The following is a 21454-nucleotide window of genomic DNA, read 5'->3' as shown; positions in this document are numbered from 1 at the left end:
ATTCATATCCATGTGAATATGTCTTATGTTAGTGGTTCTCAACCCTTTCTGAATCAATATTTCCTTTTTTTATTACAAATATATTAACAACACTTTAATATTCTGAAATGAAGTTAACAATAATATCCTATCTGCACACTTTTCTCTTTAAAGAAAGTCAATACCCAGGACATCTCTGGCGGTCCAGCAGCTATAACTCCACACTCTCAATACAGGTTGTATGGGTTCCATCCCTTGTTGAGGAACTAAGATCCCATGTAGTGTGCCATGTGGTGTGCTCCAAAGCATTAAAGTATTTATGTGTGCGTATGTGTATATGTGTATATATATATATAGTCAATACCCTAATTAATATAAAAGTGGTGATTAAAAATATGATATTTGAATATCAAATGCTTGGCCACAACTACTCTAGAAATCTCAGTGAAGTAGGCCGTTACTTGCACCTACATAGACTTGTCTTGAATGTGACAACTAGAAATATAAATATAGGTTTGTTGTTCGGTAACTCAAATACCACCAAAATTAATAATTCATGCTTAATTTCATTCCTGGAAAGCAGTGCAAAAACCACTTTTGTGTTTTAAAAAATATTTACTTATTTATTTGGCCTTGCTGCAGGTCCTAGCTGCAGCAAGTTAGATCTTCAGTTGCAGTGTGTGACCTCTTAGCTGCAGAAGTTCTCCAACCAGGGATCAGACTCAAGCCTCTTGCATTGGGAGCACAGAGTTCCAGCCACAACACCACCAGGGAAGTCCCTCTTTTTGTGTTTATGAACTAGGGATCTAGGTTCAAGTAATTGTAATTAAGAGTTTTACCCATATGAGTGTCTGGTGGGACACTCAACAGCAGTGTGGAATGTGCGGCAATTTTTTCCTCCATAAATTGTTTATTGACACGTCCAGCCAAGTCACCTTTACAAACAACCCATCAAGAATCTTAAATGTCACTGAAGCATCCTCCAATTCCCAGGGGCAATTCTTTTTTTTTCCATCTCCCAAACTCCTTTTATTAGAAAACTACTGGAGAATGTCCTCTACCAAAAAATAGGGGTTTTAATCAAATACATACAGACGTGGGGGTCCAGGGTTCAGAAAATCCAACACAAGACAGGATCAGAAGGAATCCTGAGGGTGACAGTAACAGGGAACCAGGCTAAGAGAACACTGAACCCACATTGTTAGAGAACTTTAGGAGTCATTTCTTCAAGAAGACAAACTTAACACAACCCTCAATGAACCTGAAGATTTTGAGAAAAGATTTACATAACTGAGGAAGTGTTTGGATTTGAATTACTACTAAATACATAGAAAATTAAACCAATATAAAAATGCCAGAAAATAATTTCACTCCAGGGAAAACAAAATGCACTGGAAAAGACAAAGTAATCATAGTATGCTATATGGTTTGCTGCTGCTGCTGCTAAGCTTCAGTTGTATCCGACTCTGTGCGAACCCATAGATGGCAGCCCACCAGGCTCCCCCATCCCGTCCCTGGGATTCTCCAGGCAAGAACACTGGAGTGGGTTGCCATTTCCTTCTCCAATGCATAAAAGTGAAAAGTGAAAGTGAAGTTGCTCAGTCGTGTCCGACCCTCAGCGACCCCATGGACTGCAGCCCACCAGGCTCCTCCATCCATGGGATTTTCCAGGCAAGAGTACTGGAGTGGGGTGCCATTGCCTTCTCCACAACAGGCAGTTCTTAATAGTGTGAGCCCAACAGCTTTCCCTCACAAATAAATGCCTGCTGCTGCTGCTAAGTCGCTTCAGTCGTGTCCAACTCTGTGCAACCCCATAGATAGCAGCCTACCAGGCTCCCCAGTCCCTGGGATTCTCCAGGCAGGAACACTGGAGTGGGTTGCCATTTCCTTCTCCAATGCATGAAAGTGAAAAGTGAAAGTGAAGTCGCTCAGTTGTGTCCAACTCCTAGCGACCCCATGGACTGCAGCCTACCAGGCTCCTCCGTCCATGGGATTTTCCAGGCAAGAGTACTGGAGTGGGTTGCCATTGCCTTCTGCCAATAAATGCCTGAGGATTCCTCAATTGGTGACAATGAAAACTTTCCCACAGATTTCTAAAATGTCCCCTAGGAGTTAGTACCTCTTCCTTTGTGAATCATTGTCTTAGATCAGTCCTAAGTTATAAAAAAGAGCAAATGGGACTTCCTTGATGGTCCAGTGGTTAGGACTCTGTGCTTCCACTTCAGGGGGCATGGGCCCGATCCCTGGTTAAGGAACTAAGATCCTGCAAGCCACTAGGCACAGCCCCCAAAATGAAATAAAATAATTTTTAAAAAAGGCAAATGGATGTTGTTAGATTGCAGCTCTCTGTGACCAAATTTCTTTCTTTCTTTTTTTAAAGTTATTATTTATTTTTGGCTGTGCTGGGTCTTCACCGCCACAGGGGCTTTTCTCTAGATGTAGCAAGCAAGGGCTGCTCTCTAGTTTCAGTGCTTAGGTTTCTCACTGCTGTGGTTTCCCTTGTTGAGGAGCATGGGCTTTAGGGCACACGGGCTTCAGTAGTTGTAGCTCATGGGCTCTAGAGCATAGGCTCAACAGCTGTGGCGCACGAACTTAGTTGCTCCGAGGCATGTGAGAATTTCCTGGATCAGAGATTAGAACCCATGTCCCCTGCATTGACTGGCAGATTCTTTACTCTTGAGCCACTAGGGAAGCCCTGACCACATTTCTAAAGGGAATGAAACTTACACATTCCTGGTACAGGACGTGATGTGACATTGTTCCAAGACTGAGCTCCAGAGATGTTAATAGTAGTTCTGACCTATTCATATAGTGCTTTCCCTTTTGCCAAGCACTTTCAGAGATGCTATCTCCTTCAACTGTCAAGAGCCCCCTAAGAAGATTGTTATTCTTTCCCCATCAGAAGACAAAGTTGAGGCACAAAGAGAAAGGTTATCACATAGAAAGGTTATCACACCTTGTCGATCAGGCACTGTATATCATCATAGAACTGTCTCGGCAAGCCTTTTCACAGCAACATGACTGCAAACAGTCCACAATGGACATCACTGGCCAGTGCCTGAATACAGAACAATTGTTTCACAGTCTCATTTTACATAGAGGAACCTGAGGCTTGAGTAGGGAGGCAGGTTGTGTGATGCACAAGAATCACACAGCTGTCTATGCTAGGGGATGACTGAAGGGGTAAAGTCCTGGGACTGGAAATTTAAATCTCTTGAAGTCACAGAAATGGGCCCAGAAATGGAGGAGGATGGCCTGGAATCCAGGCCTTCGCCAAGCACATCATAAATCCCTTTCCTCAACATCTTCTGTGGATGACAGAAGGATGTCATGTGGAAGACATCCTCTAACCTCCCCCTTCATCCATCCCTTCTTTCATCCTATTCAAAGGATCTTGACTCCAGGCCATCAGACAGCAGAGCCTCTCCACCCCCTGGGGATGCAGGAAGCATCATCTGGCACTTCCTCTAGGGACCCCCAGTCAACATAGGAGGTGCAAGGGGACTCCAAAGGGTGGGTCTGAGTTCAAATCCAGTTGCACCCCCAAAACTGCTGGATCAACTGGCTCTGATGGGGAAAGAGATATGGATGAGAGAAATCATACTGGGATAGGAGCAGTGACCCCTTACCCTGAGCTTCCAGATGTGGGTAACTGGGCTCATGGCCACCTGGTGATAGAAGTATCCTCCATGGAGGAACCCCTCCCTTATCAGTCTCCCCAGCCAGCTGAACACTGGGCCCACTTAGCACTCACTTCTCTGGGTCAGAATAGAAGGAGAAGGCAGCTGTATCCCTTCCCCACGGGACACATGTTGTGAGTCAGGACTGCTTTCTTGGGTGGAGATTTCTGAAACTCTGAGTGGCCTTGCAGAGCCACTGTCTCATTGGTAATTATGGCATCTCCCAGCAGAGAGGGACCACTTCGGCTGAGGATGAGTGGTCCAGATTAAAGCAGCACTAAACTCCCACTGGAAGGAAGGGAGGGAAGAATGAAGGAAGAAAGGAAGGAAGGGAGGAAGGAAGAAAGTACCTGCTCTTAACTGCAGCTGTCACCAAGTCAGCACCTACAATGGCCCAGGCATCATATTCTTCTATTATTATTGCCCCCATTTTTCAGATGAACAAACTGTAGATCAGAGAAATTGACTAACACGTCCAAAGTTAGAAAGCTAGAAAAATAGCAGAACCCAAATTTGAATCCACGGCAGTCTGGCTCCCGAGAGTGTACCCATTTCGTTAACTGCCCTGCTGCTCTTACCTAGGCCTCCTTCCAGTCTGTGAGGCAGAGATTCTTACCACCTCCCCCAGTACAGATGGAGCACTGAGCCTCAGCGAAGCTGAGGACGTTACTGTCCATAGAGGCAGAGGAAGGGCGGCCATTGTCTCATGCATTTGCTTGTTCAGAGTAGCACTGAACCTTAAGAGCACAGGCCCAGAAGAAAGAGAGGAATTCTAACTGAGTCTGAGATTCTTGATAACTGGCTGGCCTTGGGGTGTTACTCACCTGTTTTCAGCTTTACCCCTTTAAAATAGGGGGCAGTATCTATTCTTAGGGCCGTTGTGAAGATCATGCAAGATTATGAGCACATGGAAATTGTCATTACTTAAAGCTCGACTGTCTCTGCCTCAGAGGTTCAGATTTTCCTCAGATGCTTAATTCATTACCCTAGTTAATTATGTAGACCAGTGCTTCAAACCCTAGTTGATGTCAGAATTATATGCTCAAAATGTAAATACTCGGGCCCCACCCCAGGAAGTTTTGAATTAGGAGGACTAGGATGAGGCTTGGACCTCTTTATCTTAAATAAATTCTCAGATAATTCTGATGCACAGCCAGGTGTGGGAGCAACAGTTGACCTGCATAGGCATCTCAGCCACATTTGGGGAAGGGACTCAGGTGGGTCCCTTCCCCACGTCCCCTTCTCCACTTTCTTGTCACCACCAGTACCTCCTCCCCACTGGCTCACAAGTGCTCTTCCCAAATGTAGGTCTGTGTGGCCTAGCAGAGAGTCAGTGACACAGAGGATCCCATGAAGCCTGCCTTTCCAGTGGCCTGGTAACCCAGCACAGAGCTGGGAAGCAGGATGCCAGGGTTTCTGCTGTGGATTTGCCCCCATGGGACTCACTGGTGGCCCAGGGCCAGCAGGTTTCCAAGCCTCAGTTGCCCATTGTCCATCACTAGATAGTCAGGGAAAGCAGAGTGGCCTGTCTGCTTCCTCAGGAGTGTGTCCTTGGTGCTTGAACGCCAGAGAGCATGAGGAGGCCTGGGTGGAGAAAGGGGAGGAGGTGAAAGAATCTTTTATAACTGTGCTTTCCCACTGACATCGCCTTTGATGCTCACAGAGATAGGGAATAAAATCCAGGATCTACCTGGGGCTTGGGGGCTTCCCTGGTGGCTCAGTGGTAAAGAATTTGCCTGCCAATGCAGGAGAGGACCCCCGGAGAAGGAAATGGAAACCTACTCCAGTATTCTTGCCTGGACAGAGGAGTATTATGGTGGGCTACAGTTCAAAGGCTTTCAAAGAGAGTCAGACATGACTTAGCAAATAATAACAACAACCTGGGGCCTATAACATCCTCTGTTATCTGTCCTTGGTCTTCGCTTTAATGTTATCTAACCCTCCCTCCTTTCTGGCCTTCTTGCTGTTCCCCTGAGTGCTCCAGGCTTGTTTCTACCTCAAAGTCTTTGCCCGAGTTGTTGTGCTTAGAATACTTCAGCAGTAGCTCAGATGGTAAAGCGTCTGCCCACAATGCGGGAGACCGGGGTTCGATCCCTGAGTCAGAAGATCCCCTGGAGAAGGAAAATGGCAACCCACTCCAGTACTCTTGCCTGAAAAATTCCATGGACTGAGGAGCCTGATAGGCTGCAGTCCACGGGGGTCGCAACGAGTCGGACACGACTGAGCAACTTCACTTTCACTTTCAGCAGTGGATCATCACAAGTCTGGTTCCTTCTGTTATTCAGGCATCAGCTTCCAGGTCACAGGCTCAGAAAGACCTTTGCTAATCAGTCACCAAATCTAAAGTGTTGTTCGGAACACTGGGACATAGCATCCTAGAGTATATCATTAAAAGCTAACTTTCATCTTCGTGTTTGTCATCATAGGATCTATTTTCCTTTTTAATGTATTTAATGTGTTGCCCGTCTCCCCCTGCTGTAGAATGTGAGCTCCATAATAGCACATCCTTGGCTGTCTTATTTACTGCTGTCTCTTAGTGCCTGAAAAGTGTTCAGTGATTGTTCGTGGAATAAATGAGTTAATGATATTGCCCCAGAATGAACTGTGACTCCTTTTTCTATTTTTTAAATATAATATAATTTATTTTTGGCTCTGCTGGGTTCGCTGTTGTGCAGGCTTTTCACTGCGGGCTTCTCTTGTTGAGGAGCACAGGCGCTATGCACCCGGACTTCAGTAGTTGCAACTCCCAGGCTCTAGAGCACAGGCTCAAGAGTTGTGGCTCTTGCGCTTGGTTGCTTTGTGGCATGTGGGATCTTCCCGAACCAGGGATTGAACCTGCATCTCCTGCGTTGGCAGGCAGATTCTTTACCACTGAGTCACCAGGGAAGCCCCTCCTTTTTCTATTTTTGAAAATTAATTTATTTATTGGCTGAGCTGGGTCTTTGCTGCATGTGGGCTTTCTCTGATTGTGATGAGTGGAGGCTACTCTCTTGTTGGGTAGCATAGGCTCTAGCCCACAAGCTTCAGTAGTTGGGTCTCGGGGGCTCAATAGTTGTGGCACACAGGCTTAGTCGCTCCGCAGCATGTGTGATCTTCTGGGACCAGGGACCGAACCTGTGTCCCTTGCATTGGCGGGTGGATTCTTAACCACTGGACCACCAGGTAAGTCCATGATTTCTTTTTCAGATTAGAGGACACTCAAAGTTCTGAGAGAAGTGACTATCCCCAAACCATTCCAGGCCTTTTGAATTCTTTCTCCATGTCCTTCCTGTAAAAACTGGCTGACACACAAATGTAGCTGGGGTGAGGCTCACAGGTGTGATGAAAACTTGGAGTTGCCCCATGAATGGACTACGACTGATGCGAGGGTGAGAAGGCGGAAGGACAGAGCGTGTGAGAGGCAGGCTGAGACAGGCGAGCAGGGTGTGGCCCTGGCAGGGGCAGGGGGAGGGGTGACCTGGCTGTGTGTCAGGAAGTGTTTCCCCCCACCCTCCCCTGGGGAGAGCCCTAACCCTGGGGTAGTTATGTTGTGGGGAGGCAGGTTGTCAGGCAGCTGTTGAGGGAGAACAAAGGTGTGGCCTGGGTGGTGACTGTCTACTGAGGTCCGAGGCCCGATACTGATCACCCAAAGGAACAATCCCACAGTGGCACTTGGCCAAATAGGCAATAGGTAAGCTTCCTTCTAAAACCAGCCCAACCACACATGAAGCCTCAGACCTGTGGGGAAGGGAGAGAAAAGAAGTCTCTAAGGAAATGCAATGGTCAATGTAGAATGCTAAGTAATAATAACGATAATAATATGGCACATCTACTAGAACATGTCTGTTCCCTTGCTCAATCTTCAAGAAGCTCTCTATAAAGTAGGCATTATTATTTTTGTTATTCCCATTTGAGAGACGTGGAAACTGAGACTCAGTGAGATTAAACATCTTGTCCAAGGTCACACAGTAAGAAGCCAAGTCAGGATTCCAGCTTAAGTCTATAGCGATTCCAGGGCATTGTGGAAACCTAAACCTGGGGAGAGTTGCTATGGGCAAGTTAAGAAGGCAGAGCCCCATGGACTCCTGCAGAATTATGGATGGGGAGGGAGAGTGGAACAGGCTGTGTATAAATAGCAGGCCTGTTTTTATCCCTACACATGGGCTGAAGCAGGCAAGCAGCTCTATCTGGCACAATTTGAGGGCTCTGAATGCCAACCCAGCCTTGTGTCATATAACTCCCGCCCCAGCATGTCCCTGGGAGCTGAAATGCCTACTGAGAGAGTTATTTCTTTGGGTTAGGACATTGACTCCAGAGGACTTCTGTAAAAATACATAGATTGGAAGAGAAACACATCAATCTCCTGGCACCTGTTGAAGGTGGCAACCTAGGCCAGCCAGCTGGGTCCTGTGAGAGGGGGCTCAGCTTTTCTGTTGAAGAAGATGGCATTCAAAGACAAAGAAAAGTATGAAGCTTTTTCACAGCCTGTGTTTCTTCAATCCCAGAAGCCTGGGAATTATAATCCAGAGTTCAAAAATCCTAAAGGAGACTATGTCATCTGGGACAAAGATGGAAAGAAGCCACTCCGGTGGATGAAAGAATACTAACTTTCTTTGCTTTTTCTGGGTTGATACCAGATGACTGCAGCTGCAACTCTGGTAACCTTAGGCTTACGACCCTTGCTGGCATTCATGTGTTTAATTTTTAAGTGATAAATGAATTAATTATTATTTGCTCCTTGATTTGTGGGTAGGCAAAGAAGCAGGTTTCTGAAACTCAGAAGAAGACATGGGCGGAGGTCTCTGGTTTAGAGCACGGATAACCAGAGGGACCAGGCCTGGAAGAGAAGAAAGAACGAGGGGTGTCCAAAGGCGAAGCGCAGCTCAGCGGTCACAAGGCTGCCGCGGCGGACCAGCATTTGGGGAAAGGTAGGAACTGGTCCCCGCCACCTGCCGGTCAGCAGCCCTACCCACAGTCAGGCCGCGGCTACACTGGCCTAGTCCCAAAATATGTGAGCGCCGCCCCTTTCTCCCGCCGCCTTTCCCCGCCGCGCCCGCGGGGTCGGGGGCTGAGCGGTCGGCGCCTGGAGCCCGGCCGGCATCCCAGAGCGGGAGGGGGGAAGGGGCCGCGGGGGGCGGGGCGGAGCCTCGGCGCCTCCTGGAGCCTTATTCCAGGCTGCACGCCGAGAAGCGCTCAGTCGACCCAGGGAGCTGCGCGCGGCAAGCGGCTGGCTCTGTTGCTTGAGGCACCAGGGCTCGGGCGGTCGGACAGACGGAGTGAATAGAGAGACGCCCAGCGGCCGGGAGCTCCGCGCAAATCCCAGGCAGGCTTGCACCCAGAGGCCAGCAGCCGACCGTGCCCGCCGGGATCTCCAGAGATTCTCTCGCCCGGCTCCCGTGCCAGCGTCCGGTGGCCGCCGCCCCCCAAAGTGATTGCTGCCTCGCCTCCTCCGCCGAGTCCAGGACCATGAAGCTGCTGCCGTCGGTGGTGCTGAAGCTCTTTCTTGCTGCAGGTAAGCGGGCTGCCGCCGCTCCCGGGGGTCTGGGGGGATGGGGACTCTCTGCTGGGGGCACAGGGGAAGATCGCTGCAGCGTCCCCGGCGTGAGCCACTTGGTGGGGCCCGTGCTCCCTGGCTGGCGGGAGCCGGCCGCGGTGCATGGCTACTGGGGTCTGGGCTGGGGGTCTGAGGCGGCCTCGCCCCTTTCCCGCAGTGCTTTCGGCGTTGGTGACTGGCGAGAGCCTGGAGCGGCTTCGGAGAGGCCTGGCTGCTGGAACCAGCAATCTGGACTCCCCTACTCAATCTACGGACCAGCTGCTGCCCGCGGGAGGTGCCCAAGGCCGGGAAGTCCTGGACTTGGAAGAGGCAAACCTGGACCTTTTCAGAGGTGGGTGTGGGGGCTGCCCATCCTCGGACCCTGGTGATCAGTTGAACTATCATAGAATCTGGTATTTATGCCGATTGGGCACACCTGTGGTTTGGGGCTTTTCAAGAAAGGACTTCAAGGAAAAGCCTCTTGGCCTGACAAGCTCCCTGGGGGATCCTAGAACGTAGGTCCTGTTGTCTTTCTTGCCCTCCGGTCTCACATGCCACATTGCTGCCCTTCTGCATACTTGGGGGCAAATTGAGACAGGCAAGGTGCTTGGGTTTTGTGTGTTCTTCTCTGAGGTAAGCTGGGTGACAGGAACAAGGACTGGTTGAGATGCTTTCCCTAGAGTTTCTATGTAAAAATGTGCACAAGATCTAATTTCCACATTAATTGACTATTATGTATAAAATCACAGATGTGGAGATGCTAGGCACATACAAGGTGTGCAGGATTAGTCTCCATCCACCTGTCTCCAGGTTTGGGAAACCGTGGGGAATGAGGAACACTTGGTCCTGCCAGGTGAGGCCAGCACTCTTGGGGAGGCTGTGAATGGCGAGCACTGGAACCCTAGAGAGCTGTTTTGATATGCTGGGTGTCCACAAGTCCTTCACAAGGCTGGATACTTCCTGACCACTTGGAGACCCTGAGAAGGGCTCCAGAGGAGGAAGGGCCAGGTGGGATCCTTCAACCAGCAAAGGTGCTGTGGCCAAGTACATACAAGCACAGGGCAGAGTCCAGAGGCTCCAGTATTGCCTGCTTTCCTGCCCCCAGTCACCTGCAGAGATTCTTGAGGGTGGAGCTGGGACTGAGCCCTGGAGCCCTGGAATGACTATATTTGGTTGGAAAGATACCCACCTGTTCTAACTCCGCCTGCTTCTCTGCCACGCTTCTTTTTCCTTACCCAGGGATTCCCTTAGGTGCTGTCCACGCCAAAGCTGAGGCTGGGCTCTCACTTTCCATCCTCTCACAGTAGCCCTCTAGGGGGCGGGGGTCACCCCTGCCTGAACAACCTGGATTCTCCTGGCCCTCTCCTAGGCAGGGCAGAGCTGGGCTGTGACTCACTCTCCACCCACACAGCTGCTCCTCATACCTCGCAGACCTGACTCACTGCTCCCTCTCCCCAGCAGGAGCTTGGCTGTCACCCTGTCACTCTCTCCCTCCCTTTTCTGATTGGCTTGTTCTTCCTGCCTCAGTTTTACCACAACTGTGGTCACTAATTTCCTCGAACCATGTGCCTCTTCTGAGTTCTGAAGAGGCCTGGGTATGCACTGTAGGAGCAGGGGACTATGGGACTATTGGCACCTGTCTCTTCTCTTTCCTCAGGTTTGCTGGACAAAGACTATTTTTCAAGTCTAGGGATCCTGTCACCTGAAATAAGTAACTGTTACCATTTACTAAGTGTCTCCTGTCTTCTAGTCACTTAACATGTTATTGTGAATTAATTAATCCTGCTGCAACCCTCTGAAATAGGAAAGCCTGTTCACTTTTCACCAAGAACCCCAAGGTTCAGAGAGATTAAGGGACTTGCCCAGGATCACATGACTGTAATTCGAGCACCATTCTGCTGACTTCAGAGCCCATTCATTGTCTGGTTCCTGGCTCAGCATCCCAGGTGCTCTGGGCTTGTCTGGAGGAGGACACTGCTGGGGTGTATGAGGCAGCTTAGTGTGTTGGGGAAGAGTGCTGGATATGGAGTCCAGAGACCACATTTCAGATCCCAAACCTGCATGATCTTGGTCAAGTCACTGCCTTTTGGGACCTCAGGTTTTTCATCTGAAAATGGAAAGCCATATATTTTGAAGTAAATTCTACTTCCAGAATCCTAAGCCTTCAGTCTAATAATGTATGATGTTCATCCCTCTGCCAGACATGTGCCTATAGCCATAGACAGCAGGCACCTTTTCTTCTGCTGGGACAGGGGAGGGAAGACTGGCGTCAGACCCCTGGGCTGATGGGCATAGCCCAAGGTCAGTCCCAGCTGGATGTCTGTGTGAGATTGTTTTTCCCCTTTGAAGCATGGAAAGAATGGAGAGAGCCATCATTGTTCTAGTTCCTTTTGATAGTTCTTTGCTCTCCGTCTTTCTGCCTCTTGGGCACCCCATCCTAGAAAGCAATAAACAGGACATCTGGGGATAAATGTAAATGGGCCTTCGAGAAGTAGTGAACTGCAAAGAGCACCGAGCAGGGTAAATATTTTGCTTGATGTTAAAAAAACAAGGCTCTTTGAAATTAGCACAATATTATAAATCAATTATATATCAATAAAAATATTTTTAAAAATTAAAATTAAAAAAAATTTTTTTAAGTTAAGCAGCAAGTGTCTGACCAGGGATGGCCTGCTTGCTGTCCCTGAGCCGGGTTCTGGTCTGGGCTTATGGTACCCTGGTGCTAAAGGGTACCCCAGAGGGTACTGCCTGGGCATTATTATTATTTTAGAAACCTCCTTCCTCTAAAATACCATCCAAGTGCCTTCTCCAGAAGCAGTTTTTATCTCTGACACTGTCTTCCTGCAAGTGGGTCACTGAGTGCAACATCAGGAAATGAGGCTGATTTAAGGCCAAAATAGAACCAAGTGGGTATGGGGGAGTAGGAGCTGAGGACAGACAAGGGTAGGAGTGAGGTCAGTGGAATTGCCCAATCAGCTGCAATTACTCAACTGAAGCTAACGTTCTTAGAATGAGGTTCTTAAAATGAGGTTGTGAAATGCCTTTGTTGGGACCCCGCCACCAGCCTCTACTTCCTCTACCACTTTTGGGTGGTCTGCCCAGACTGACTTTAGGTAGAATCAAAGTGTCCTTCCAAACACTGCTTTTCTGATTTTTTTTTCCCTTAAGGGAGTCAAAGACTTAATGGTACTTTTCTATTGCAGCTGCTTTTTCCTCCAAGCCACAAGCTCTGGCCACACCAAGCAAGGAGGAGCGTGGGAAAAGAAAGAAGAAAGGCAAGGGGTTAGGGAAGAAGAGAAACCCATGTCTTCGGCGATACAAGGACTTCTGCATCCACGGAGAATGCAAATACGTGAAGGAGCTCCGGGTTCCAACCTGCATGTAAGTGTCCCTTCCCTGGGGCTGTTATCAGCTCACTCTGTCAGCCTAGTGGCTGTTCTGTTATCACTGTTCCTTGAATTCATAAATCCACTCAGTTTCTTCTCACCCTCTGGGAGGAAGTTGGGAGGAGGGGAAATATTTTTAGTCAGCGGAAGGGGCTCCCTCCAACATAGGATGCAATTTCCTGTGGCGTGGGTTTGTGACGCTCTTTCATCTTTGGGGGCATTTCCTGCTTGCTCAGAAATGAGCATGTGACTAGGAGAGTTGACACCTGAAGGCAGGTTCTTCATCTCTGCCTCATGCTCTACTCCTGATGGGAGAAGCGAGTAGGAAACACGGCAGAGTGGGGCTCCTGGGTGGAGTGCAGCTCCTGTGGCCTCCTTTCCTAAGTCCTGCAGGCGGGTACGAGGTGCCTTTGGATGTGTGCTGTGCAGGTGTGCTCAGACAAATGTGCATGTGAGTGAGCAGATGTGGGTTAATTGTAAGGCATGGCAGGATTGTACAGAAAGCAATCACTGTGGGAGCAGGGAGAAACCCTTCTTCCTCACCCCAGCGAGGGCCAAGATGTGGGGGACGTGGTGGGTATTGACCTTTGGCCATGGGGGTGGGAGAACACTTCCTTTGTGCAGGATTAATGGAAAATAGAACCCATCTCAGTAGGCATCACCCCCCGGTCAGATGGCACCACCCCTTCCCTGGGCAGGGGTGTGGGTGGAGGGGCCATGGGTTCCCCAGCTACTCTGCTAGGCTGAGCCCAGCAAACGGCTGCCTTGGCAGTCCCTCAGGGATGACGACACTGCCATGCTCTGCGGCAGGCATAATGTCGCCACTGTGCCCGAGACCCACACCCACATCAGGCTGCAATCATGCCCTCTCTTCTGTTGGGCTGGAGTTGCTATGGGGAGGCAGCCTCTGTGATGTAGGAGACTCTGGGCAGATCAGGAATCTACTGTGTGCACACTGCCTCCCAGCGTGGCGGGAAGGCTTGGCTGCCTGGCACTTCTGCTGCTGTGATTGGTACAGACCCTTTGATTTTTTTTTTTTTTAAAGCTTGCTTTTGCCATCTGATCTCATATAGCAGAGTTGCCCTGTATTTGGCAATAGGATCCATCACCCCTCCACACCCACAGTCACTTGTGGGTCCTCTCCTTTAATATCCGTATCAGGAACTTGGTATTGGATGAGGGTGCTTAAGAGTAACCTAAACAGTCCCCATATTATTCTTCTAGAGGTCTGGGGACAGGGCAGGGAATGTTTGTCTTAAATTTGTAAAATGGCCTCATTAACACAGGGTGGAGGCAGTGACTCTGAGGGTTGTCAAGATGGATTCAGGCCAGGAATCTGTCTGGGCTGAACTGGCCAGGGCTCTGGTGGATGGACTTCCATTGCTCAGCTGAGAACCCTTGTAAGGCTGCTCTCCTGGAGACCTGGGGTCAACCCACCACCTAAGCCCAAAGAGCCTAGGTAATGGTGTCCAGGACCAAGGTGCCCCTAGGGATGGTGATGAAGACTGTGATGATGCCTTCTCTCCTTTTTCCTGGAGCTTAACAGTTTATATTTAATATGAATTGAGCCCAACAGGTATATGTTGACCACCCACTTGGTGCCAGTTATTCTAGGGGATGGGAAAATATAGCCCCGTATTCTCAAAAACACTCTGCTGGTTAGGCAGGGCTTGCTGTCTCTACTTGAAAGATAAGGAAACTGGAGCCCGGAAGTAGGAAATGATTTGGTTTGAGATCAGCAGCTAAATAAAGTGGGTGGAAATAGGACAGGCACTCAGGTGCCTGACTTCCAGTCCAACATGCTTTTCGTGCCCCCAGGCTACACTAGGTGTTGGCTTGCTTCCTTCTTCCCCATCTGTTCTTACAGAGTTGGAGCACAGTTTTATAGAGCGCAGCTATTATACTAGAGGTCTCTTAAGGCTTTTACTAGTTGAAGAGCATGTTGAAGTCTGATGTGATGACTTTATGTCTGCTTCCAAGGGAGATTTTCAAGGGGCTGGATTCTGTGTCTTGTTTTTCTGCCTCCAGCCCTTGGTACTCAGGGCAGCAGGCAGCAGGAAGACACAGAGCTCCTGGTTTGGGAGAATGTGACATCTGGGCACCTAAATCTGGGGTCTTTTGTGGCTCCTTCTAGCCTCCAGACGCAGCAACCGCCAGCCAGGGTGTGTCTGGGCTGCCGTGGTAAGCTTGAGGCTGGCCGGCTTCCTAAACCAGCCCTCTGCAGCCATCATCCACAGGAAAACCCTTTTGTGTCACCAGCCAAAAGTTACCCTCAAAGAGCAGTTTCCTGGGGCTCCTGACAAGTTGCTGACCCAGAAACTGACTGCAAGATTTCCTGTGGCTGGAGGAAGCCTAGGGGCAGTTAGCCTGAGGAGAACTCAGGGCTGAAAGAGGGCTCTAGTTGGCCTCACTGCCCAGATGCCAAGGAGCAATAGTGAGCTCCCTTCTCCTTGACTCTGACTCTGGTACCCTTTTCCTAAGGATATGGGCAGTATACTCTGGAATCTGATTAACTTCCACACAAGTGGGATTTGGCCTTTATTCATTGCTTTTATCCATATTATCTCATTTGATCTTCACAAAGCTCTAGTGAGGTAGGCACTTATTATTCCTGTCTTTCACATGAGAAAATCAAAGCTTAGAAACGTGACCCTCCCTTGCTCCAGATCACCTGGCTAGAAATAGTAGCAGAGCCAGTCTGGAACTCATATATGCGGAGTCCCCTCTGCCAAATGGTGCCCCTTCACCTCCTGGGACAGGCATGGAGAAATCCAACTTGGAAGATGTCTCTGGACTCTAGAGGGTTCTGTTATAATACACGTTCTGAAATGGGCCACAGACATGGGTAGGAGGAACACGTCCTGATTTGATGGGTCGCCGGCTCTGGGCAAGAGACACGATCTTGTCACCACCCTGGGATGCTTGGAATGCCCCTCCCCTAGGGGAGCCAGGAGTTGTCTACAAAGGGAGGGGGAGGTGGGTAATATTAGGATGTTTACATTATTATCCTTTTGACTCAGGGTGGCGGAGGGGGTGGAGGGATTATGTAACTGAATTGCGGGACTCTGAGGCCAAGCTTTATTTCTATCATCTGAGTAAGTACCTGTGGGGTTTGAATGATGGGCTTGAAGTGAAAAACAGACTCAACTTCAGCTCTCCTCCCCCCAGGAAAGCACAATCTCTGAAGTCAGCCAGATTGCTGGGTTGAATCCTGACTCGACTCTACCACTCACACACTTTGTAGTCTTAGGCAGGTTATCTAACAGAAGTCCAACCTCAGTCCTTTCATCTTTGAAATGGAGATAGTAACTCCTACTTCAGAGGGATATTTTTAAGAAGAAATGATCCTTGTAAAGCCATTAGCACAGTACTTGGCTCATAGTAAACCTATAATGTGTGCTATTAATTATTATTTATTTATCACTCAAGATACTAATAATTGAGAAATCAGAGTCAGGCAACACCCAAAATCCATCAAGCCCATCAGATGTGTGTTTCCTTGGGGTAACACTGTTCAGAATGGAAAGAATTACGAATTTGGAATTTGGCCTTTCTGCTCTCTAGTTTTGAAACATTTGACAAATTGTTTACTGTCTTCTGACCTTAATCTTAGTCTTTCAATATGCCAAAGAGGCTATCCCTGCCTACCAGGGTGTTGTCTTAGTTAAGCTAGTTGATAAGAGTAGTCTTGTAAACTGTCAAGTGTGGTGCACAGGTGATGTTCCAGGGGTGCTCCTGAGAGCATCCTGTATGTCCCAGCAGGAATAGGGGTCATTGTCTTGCCCACCTGGGTCAATGGGACAATTGTGTGGAGAGGTTGGGCAAGGAACTGTGTGCTGTGCTGTGGGCCTGACCTACCTTTATCTTGCAATGAGATGGTTCCCTGAAATGTGCAGGAGCTGGGAGAGGAAGAGGTGCTGGGCAGGATGGCAGGGGCAGCCCAGACCCTGGGTCTGCATCGGTCTGTTCCTTGGAACTGCCTGCTACCTCTCCACAGGAAAAAGAGATGCTTTGCTCTGAGGAACCAGGTGCCTCACCTTCTCCCTAGAGGACGTGCAATTCAGAATACAGGGCCCCACCTTCTTGGTACTCCCTTTTGTAGCAAATGGCCTAGAGGCCATGAGCAGGCAGTGCCACTGCAGCCCTGACCAGGCATTCGTGGGTGCAAATGAGCAGCACGCTGAGTTCAGCGTCAGACTATCTGCATATGTGTTTCTGCCCTGCTGTGTGACCATGGGGAAAATTGCTCTGCCCTTCTGTGACATGGGCTCCCACCTACATCAAAGGATCCGTGGGCTGCTCAGATAAAGAAAGGGACTTGAATGTCCCTGATCAACTGTGGGCATTTCTCAGTCTTCATAAGAGCTTCCAGGAAAAGTTTTGTGTTAGAAGAGGCTGTTGCCTGTGATTTCTTTCTTTTTCTTTCTGGCCATGCCCTGTGGCAAGGATCCTAGTTCCCTGACCAGGGATCAAATCCGCATCCCCTGCCTTGGAAGCACAGAGTCTTAGCCACTGGACCGCCAGGGAAGCCCCTGATTTATTTCTCGAGTGAAAAAAGCTGAGGGGGTTGTTTCTGATGGTCTAAAATGCACTGGCAGGACAGCTGGGCAAGATGTTTTTCTTCCTTTGTTGCTTTGTCTTGGAATGATAGCTGGATGTTCAGAGGCCAAAGGCCAGAATTCAGCTTTCAAGTTGGGCCTTGTACCCAGGGGGAGCTGGGAGTTAAATGAAGGAAACTTGAGAAAAACGACTCCTGGCAAAGGAACAAGGCCTATTAATAGGCTGGGCAGTGGCAGAGAGGGACTGGCTGCTGAGAGCATCGATGGGGAAGGCTGGGTTTATTTCTGGGTCAGAGTGATGAGGGGCCTCACTAGAGGGAGTGATACTGAATCCCCTCAGTTCAACCCACCAGCTCTTGTGCCTAACTCCTCTGAACTGACTGAAACAACATCTTTACACACATGTAGTTAATCAGCCATACGTGGAACCTGTCTAGCCAAAACCTGCAGTCCTTTCTTTTTCCCTGCCTGGAGCAGGAATCTGGGGCCAGAAAACCAAAGGGAATGAAGAAGGGGAGGGCTTGGAGTGAAGGAGGAAGGCCACAGAGCCTTTAGAGGGGCTTCCAAAGAGTCTTGTACTAGAGAAGAATAGAGAAGCAACAGGGATCACAGAGACAGAGAGGCTGAAGCTGTGAGGAGTGGGGTTTGGCTTATGTAGGCAGCCCATTACCAGGAGTGAAACCAGACCACTAACTTCATCTCTGCTTTGTTCTGTTTTGGACCAGCTGCCACCCAGGTTATCACGGAGAGAGGTGCCATGGGCTGAGCCTCCCGGTGAAAAATCGCTTATATACGTACGATCACACAACCATCCTGGTTGTGGTGGCTGTGGTGCTGTCATCCGTCTGTCTGCTGGTCATCATGGGGCTTCTCATGTTTTGGTGAGTGTTACAGGCTGTTTCTGCAAATCACTTCTATTTCTCCTCCTTTAAGATCTTTTATCTGATGGTCACATGAGCCCTCCAAACCTCCAACCCCACCCCCTACTCTCCGTACCCTCTGCCAAATCTTGGGCTAAGAGCCTGACTGACATTCCTGGGTACGGGCTCTCCAAGAGCCTGGCTTCTTTTGTATGACATATGTCCAGTGTCTAGAGCCCAGGGCCAAAGTCGCTAGGTCATAGGAGGTCCTGAGCTGGCAGGCTCTGCAGCTCTCCCATGAAGCCACATCTTCACACAGTTCTTTTTCCTGACTCTATTTTCTGTTGGCATCAGGATGTGATTTGGTCAACAGAGCATGAGTGGTGCTATTGGTATATTTTTCTAAATCTGAGGCATCTGGACCTCAGGCCACGCTTCTGATCCTGCTTCTGTTCTAGATCGGAGGGACCTACTAAGCACTCTGTGCCCATTTGTAAGCAGTGCAGCTCATCTGTTGTGAGACCTGGATCTAGTTACCTGTCTTTATAAGAATTGTAATCTTCCAGGGATTATAATCTCTGTTCCCCTACTTCATAAAGATGTTGTGAGGATTGTATAAATGAGATGAAAGCTCTTGGCAAATTGTGGCCTGCAATTAAGAGACAGGCATCCTTTGGATATGGGCATTTGGACCTTTGGGCAGAGGTCTGTTGACCCACCATGTCCTCTGGGTTTTTCCAAGTGTGAAGAGAACCACTGGGCCAGAATCTTTTAGGAGGGCCAGCTCTGGGACTCACACCCTGTTACAGCAGGCAGAACTTGCTCACAAAACTTACCTTCCTCAGGTACCACAGGAGAGGAGGTTATGACGTGGAAAATGAAGAGAAAGTGAAGTTGGGCATGACTACGTCCCACTGAGAGGAACCTGCGCTCAAGGTAATGATCCATCATTTGCCTCATGGTACCATCACTGCCTTTCCTGGATCTAGGAAGTGATCCAGGCATGCTGGATTCTTTTCTAGGCGTTCTTCTCTTGACCTAGGAGTTAGTGGGCAGGCTACCGTGGAGTGAGGGACCCATTGCGGAATTGTTTTCAAAAAGGTTGTCAGTGCTACATCTCTACGTAGGGTGAAAGTTGCCAGAGAGATACCCAAGAGAGATGCCTGAGAAGACAGCTTCTCCCATCCTCTTCTCCTCTCCTTCCCACCCCTTCCCAGAAGATCTTTCCACTTCTTGTCGTCGTTTGTTTTTAGATTTTCCACTTCTTAAAGCTGGACCTAGGAGACTCTTAAGACCTCTTAAGCTGGATCTAGCTTTAAATACCTTCTTCTTGTACTTTAGGAATCAGCTGGGGACTGCTACCTCTGAGAAGATACAAGTTGATCACAGATTCTACAGAGGGGAAGGACTTCACAACTAGCCATGAAGATTCCTTCATCCCCAGTTGCCATCTAGATTGGGCCTCCCATAATTGCTTTGCCAAAATACCAGAGCTTTCAAGTGCCAAACAGAATATGTCCAGTGGGATCTGGGTCAGAAGAAAGCAAAAGTGAGGGACCTTCGTGTCCTCCTGATTCTCCTGCACCAAGCCCTACTTACCCCCATACGTTTGTTTGAACACTTCTCTTCTGGATTAAAAATGCCAGTTAAATTCCATATGCTCCAGGATCTTTGACTGAAAAAACAGAAGGAGAGGAAGAAAGAAAGATTTGGGGACTGGAAGAAAGTAACAAAGATTGAGAAGCCATGTACTCGAGTCGCCACCAAGGGATCTGCCATTTGGACCCTCCAGCGCTGGATTTGATGGGTTAACTGTGAAATACCATAGACCTGAGAACTCTGAATTTTGGGACTTCTTCCCAGATGGAAAAATAACAACTATTTTTGTTTGTTTGTTTGTTTGTAAAATGCCTCTTAAATTATATATTTATTTTATTCTATGTATGTTAATTTATTTAGTTTTTAACAATCTAACAACAATTTTTCAAGTGCCTAGACTGTTACTTTGGCAATTTCCTGGCCCTCCACCCCACATCCCCCACCATCTGGCTCAACATTAGACTCTTCTGCTGCAAACATGAGATGGCTCTGTCATCCATCTGTAGTCATCCATTGTCTGTCCACATTTCTGAAGATCTTCCATGATCAGAGTGCCACAGGGGGAGTTCTGTATGGTCAGGATGTAGGAATTAACTTTGTCAGATCCACTCTGTGAGTTGGACTGCAGTCTTGCCTAGGCGATTGTGTCTACCGTTTGTGTTTTGAAAGCCCGCGGTGCTGATGTCAAGATGTAACAGATATCAGTGTTATCCTGTGTCCTCTCCCTGCCCAATCCTAGAAGAGGTTGGGCTTCCATGCCTCCAGCTTTCCTGGCCCCTCACTCTTCGTGGGCCCAGGTCCACAGAGTGGGAACTCACTGTCCCTTGTGTCAAGACATTTCTCTTACTCCTGCCGTTCTTCTGGTGCTACTCCATGCAGGGGTCAATGCAGCAGGGCGTAACGTAGAGAAGGTATTCGCAAACAAAAAGGCTGAGGAGGAACAGGAAACAGTGGAGCTGACTGTTCTTAGTAATTGATAACCTACCAATTGCTACAGAGAAGGATGGAGGTGAGGAGGGCTTTTGTGTAATCCCACCCACCTCACCCAAACTACAAAGGTATGCTGTCATGGTCCCTTCTGGAAGTTTCTGGTGCCATTACTGAACTGTTACAAACCTGTATTTCCAAACTTGTATTTCTAAAACTGTATTTCCAAACTTGGTTCATATTTATACTTTGCAATTCAAATAAAGATAACCCTTGCTCTGTAGCCTTCTGTCTGCTTGTTTTAACTGGGAAGTGGTTTAATGTAGGTATTTGCTAAGCCCTGACTCTCTGGTGGGCTCTGAACCCGGTCTGTTTATGTATACTATCTCAGTATCCCCACCAATCCTGTGTAGGAGCTATTGTTGTCCCATTTTTCCAAAATCAGAAACTGAGGCTTGGAAAGTCTATGTAACTCGCCTGAGGATACCTAGTTGGTAAGCGACAGAGCTGCAACTAGTAATCTGACTTTTATTTGTCTTAATACTTACATGATAGCATATCTGAGGCAAGAGAGAACAGACTTTCACAAAGGAAAGGTTGTAACCAAGAAAGACATCTACCGGTTCAGTCAGCAGACTTTGGCCTCAGGGCCTGACCTGCTATGCTGTCTGTGCAAGCAGGCCTTGCTCCTGGTGGAAACAGGCACGTTTGACTCCTCTCTCGTGCTCTGCTGCTGCTAAGTCACTTCAGTCATGTCCGACTCTGTGCGACCCCATAGACGGCAGCCCACCAGGCTCCGCCATCCCTGGGATTCTCCAGGCAAGAACACTGGAGTGGGTTGCCATTTCCTTCTCCAATGCATGAAAGTGAAAAGTGAAAGGGAAGTCGCTCAGTCATGTCCAACTCTTCATGACCCCATGGACTGCAGCCTACCAGGCTCCTCTGTCCATGG

The 21454-nt window shown here is 48.7% G+C and overlaps 1 protein-coding gene across 1 annotated transcript; it reads left to right on the top strand.

Moving 5' to 3' along the window:
- Positions 1-7869: 7869 nt before the first annotated feature.
- Positions 7870-20785, top strand: HBEGF (heparin binding EGF like growth factor). The gene is made up of 7 exons (XM_069589833.1): positions 7870-8296; positions 8392-9150; positions 9350-9523; positions 12375-12552; positions 17842-17997; positions 18822-18912; positions 19318-20785. Exons 2-6 carry the CDS (start codon positions 9105-9107, stop codon positions 18892-18894), a joined length of 627 nt encoding a protein of 208 aa, XP_069445934.1. The 5' UTR covers positions 7870-8296; positions 8392-9104; the 3' UTR covers positions 18895-18912; positions 19318-20785.
- The last annotated feature ends 669 nt before the right edge of the window (positions 20786-21454 follow it).

This window comes from Ovis canadensis, chromosome 5 (genome assembly GCF_042477335.2).
Source record: "Ovis canadensis isolate MfBH-ARS-UI-01 breed Bighorn chromosome 5, ARS-UI_OviCan_v2, whole genome shotgun sequence".
Lineage (NCBI taxonomy): Eukaryota > Metazoa > Chordata > Mammalia > Artiodactyla > Bovidae > Ovis > Ovis canadensis.
The sequence above is the reverse complement of the archived record's forward strand: the minus strand, read 5'-3'. Positions and strand labels throughout refer to the sequence as shown.

Excerpts from the sequence above, each read along its gene's own strand:
- HBEGF (XM_069589833.1), top strand. The coding sequence starts at position 9,105 with ATGAAGCTGCTGCCGTCGGTGGTGCTGAAGCTCTTTCTTGCTGCAG. Across the intron at positions 9,524-12,374 it reads AAACCTGGACCTTTTCAGAG|CTGCTTTTTCCTCCAAGCCA; the intron begins GTGGGTGTGGGG and ends TTTCTATTGCAG. Across the intron at positions 17,998-18,821 it reads ATGGGGCTTCTCATGTTTTG|GTACCACAGGAGAGGAGGTT; the intron begins GTGAGTGTTACA and ends TACCTTCCTCAG.